Source organism: Triticum dicoccoides, chromosome 2B (genome assembly GCF_002162155.2).
Source record: "Triticum dicoccoides isolate Atlit2015 ecotype Zavitan chromosome 2B, WEW_v2.0, whole genome shotgun sequence".
NCBI classification, from domain to species: Eukaryota; Viridiplantae; Streptophyta; class Magnoliopsida; order Poales; family Poaceae; genus Triticum; species Triticum dicoccoides.
Window position 1 is genome coordinate 786,766,885 of NC_041383.1, and position 2,186 is coordinate 786,769,070.

General features: G+C 43.8%; 1 protein-coding gene across 1 annotated transcript; it reads right to left on the bottom strand.

The window, feature by feature from the left end:
* Positions 1-822: 822 nt before the first annotated feature.
* On the bottom strand, positions 823-1,783 carry LOC119361433 (probable alpha-glucosidase Os06g0675700). The gene is made up of 3 exons (XM_037626639.1): positions 1,590-1,783; positions 1,193-1,477; positions 823-844 (listed from the first exon to the last, which is right to left on the bottom strand). Exons 1-3 carry the CDS (start codon positions 1,781-1,783, stop codon positions 823-825), a joined length of 501 nt encoding a protein of 166 aa, XP_037482536.1.
* Between the last annotated feature and the right edge of the window lie 403 nt (positions 1,784-2,186).

Sequence of the window (2,186 nt, forward strand, 5' to 3'; positions counted from 1 at the left end):
TATACGGGCACTTGCGTTTATATTGTCTCGTTAAAAATCTTTATGAGAAACCATTAGGAAAAAACTCATGAAGGGAAAAAAAATTATAATATATGCAATCTTAGAATTGTTAATAGGCTATAGATTTGGGAGATTACTCCCCCTAAACTTCGCAAACCTGGAATGTGTAATACAAATTCCATTAATATGATCATGACATTATGAGTAGTCTGTAGGACTTTCAAAGTATGTTGTTTGCATATTGTTTCCTCGCTTGTCTATAATTCATGAGGATAAGTAAAAAAAATGAGCAATGTACTTTATGATATCGCTCTTCCACTACAGGAATCAGCCACTTTGCCGTCAGCCATGGCTGGCAAAGGCATGCTAGGCTGACGGCAACAGGTCCGACTGAATAGGCTACGGCAAAGGCCTCTTTGCCATCTACTGTCGGACGGCAAAGATGCAAAGGGCTTTGACGTCTGCTGATAGACGGCAAAGAGCTTGGACGGCACACGTGGCAGTTCAGGTCCGTTAAGTGGTTAATGGTGTGCTTTGCCGTCAGCTGGCAGACGGCAAAGGCCTTTGCATGACGGCAAAGAAGGTCTTTGCCGTATGCTGGCTGACGGCAAATTTGCCAAATTGGCCAGCCCAATGCCCCAGTACACCCCAGGTTGTACAGGTAGCAGCCACGCGGCAACCTAGTAGACGGCAAAGACCTTTGCCGTCTGTCAGCAGACGACAAAGTGGCTATATAGCCCCTGTTTTTCCTGTTTATATAGCCGGTCTAGTCTGCTAATATTAGCAGAATAGTTATTCTGATAACACTTCTGCACTGCACGCTCAATGCGAGGGCACTGCATCCCTATCAAACGAGCACTGCAATGTCACCAGAAAAAACTGCATGCATTTTTTCGGTATTGTTTTTGCTCCAGTTTCTAAACCGTTTGTCGGAACAAGGCGTATAATATACCGTTGGATAGCTAAGGAAAATGCGCAGCCTCGTCATGTTGAACACTTTTCAAGATTCGTCGCGGTTTAAGAGCAGTTTCAAAAATAGTGTGCGCATGACGGGATGCAGCGAGCGTATTTTTTTTGCATTTTTTTTCTAAACCGCTTGTCGGAATGAATCAAATGATACACCGTTGGAAAGATATCGCCGAGGTGCATCTTTTTCATATCTATTATTTTCTCTAATTTGTATATTATGTACCGGTTCTTGAAGACAAGTGTGGCGGAGGTGTCGAAGAGGACGTCTCCGGTGGAGCGGCGGGAGACGGTGAAGCGGAACGGGGCGGTGTGGATGGTGAAGGTCAGGTCTAAAGACTCGCTGGACATGGTGCGGCTGCCGGGCAAGGAAGCATTGCTCATGCCCGAGGAATGTAGCAAGACGTCCTCCAGCGCCGGCATTGGACGCGGGATAACGTCCTGGGGTACCTCCCATCGCGAATGGTTAGCATCAGTGATGCGCACGTGGAGCCAGTTGTCCGTCTCTAGGCTGCCGCCAGTCATACAAAAATTGAAACAGTAAGGGATTATACCTCTTTTCAAAGAGAAAACCCAACTCAAGAATTAAACCCCTTGATTAGATGAAGATCAAACACACTTACCTTGCAGTCAAATTGAGCCGCTTGACATCTGGACCGAACTCCGCCGTCCCGCCTACAAGTTTCAGCTTTGTCGATAGCAAATTCCCTGACCCGGAGACCGACTCGACTTCATAGTTGGCGTCACAACGGTGGAGGAGGTATATGAGGATGGTGAGGAGTGCGGGAAGATCAACAAATGACGAGATGATCGTCATCAGATGATATGATGGGTGCAACACAAGTGAGTGTCATCAGCTATTGGACGCTCAACTTTATATAGACTTGTAATCATCTTCAATGTTCCGAAAGTTTTAAATGTGAGCCTAAGATTATGACTATAAAAGGAGGTACTTCAAAGTTAAGACTTATCGTTTCCTCCAAATAAGGAAGTAAATTAAAGAGTACTGAAGAACAATGGTAAAGAAGGAAAGTAATTAATGCCAACATATGTAAAAAAAAAAGAATAAGTTTGACCAAGTTCATAAAAATATACACCAAATTGCAAAAAAACAAATAAAACTCACATAAGATCCTTTATGAACCAAGTCACATTTATAAGCTTGGTCACTTAGAGAAGTTTGATTTGGGACAAAAGTAGAACCGCAATTATTTTGGGAA

Bases quoted from the DNA above. Each gene is read 5' to 3' on its own strand.
- LOC119361433 (XM_037626639.1), bottom strand. From the start codon at position 1,783: ATGACGATCATCTCGTCATTTGTTGATCTTCCCGCACTCCTCACCATC. The intron at 1,478-1,589 runs GTAAGTGTGTTT...GACTGGCGGCAG, and splicing joins CGGCTCAATTTGACTGCAAG to CCTAGAGACGGACAACTGGC. The intron at 845-1,192 runs GTACATAATATA...CTCGTTTGATAG, and splicing joins ACACTTGTCTTCAAGAACCG to GGATGCAGTGCCCTCGCATT.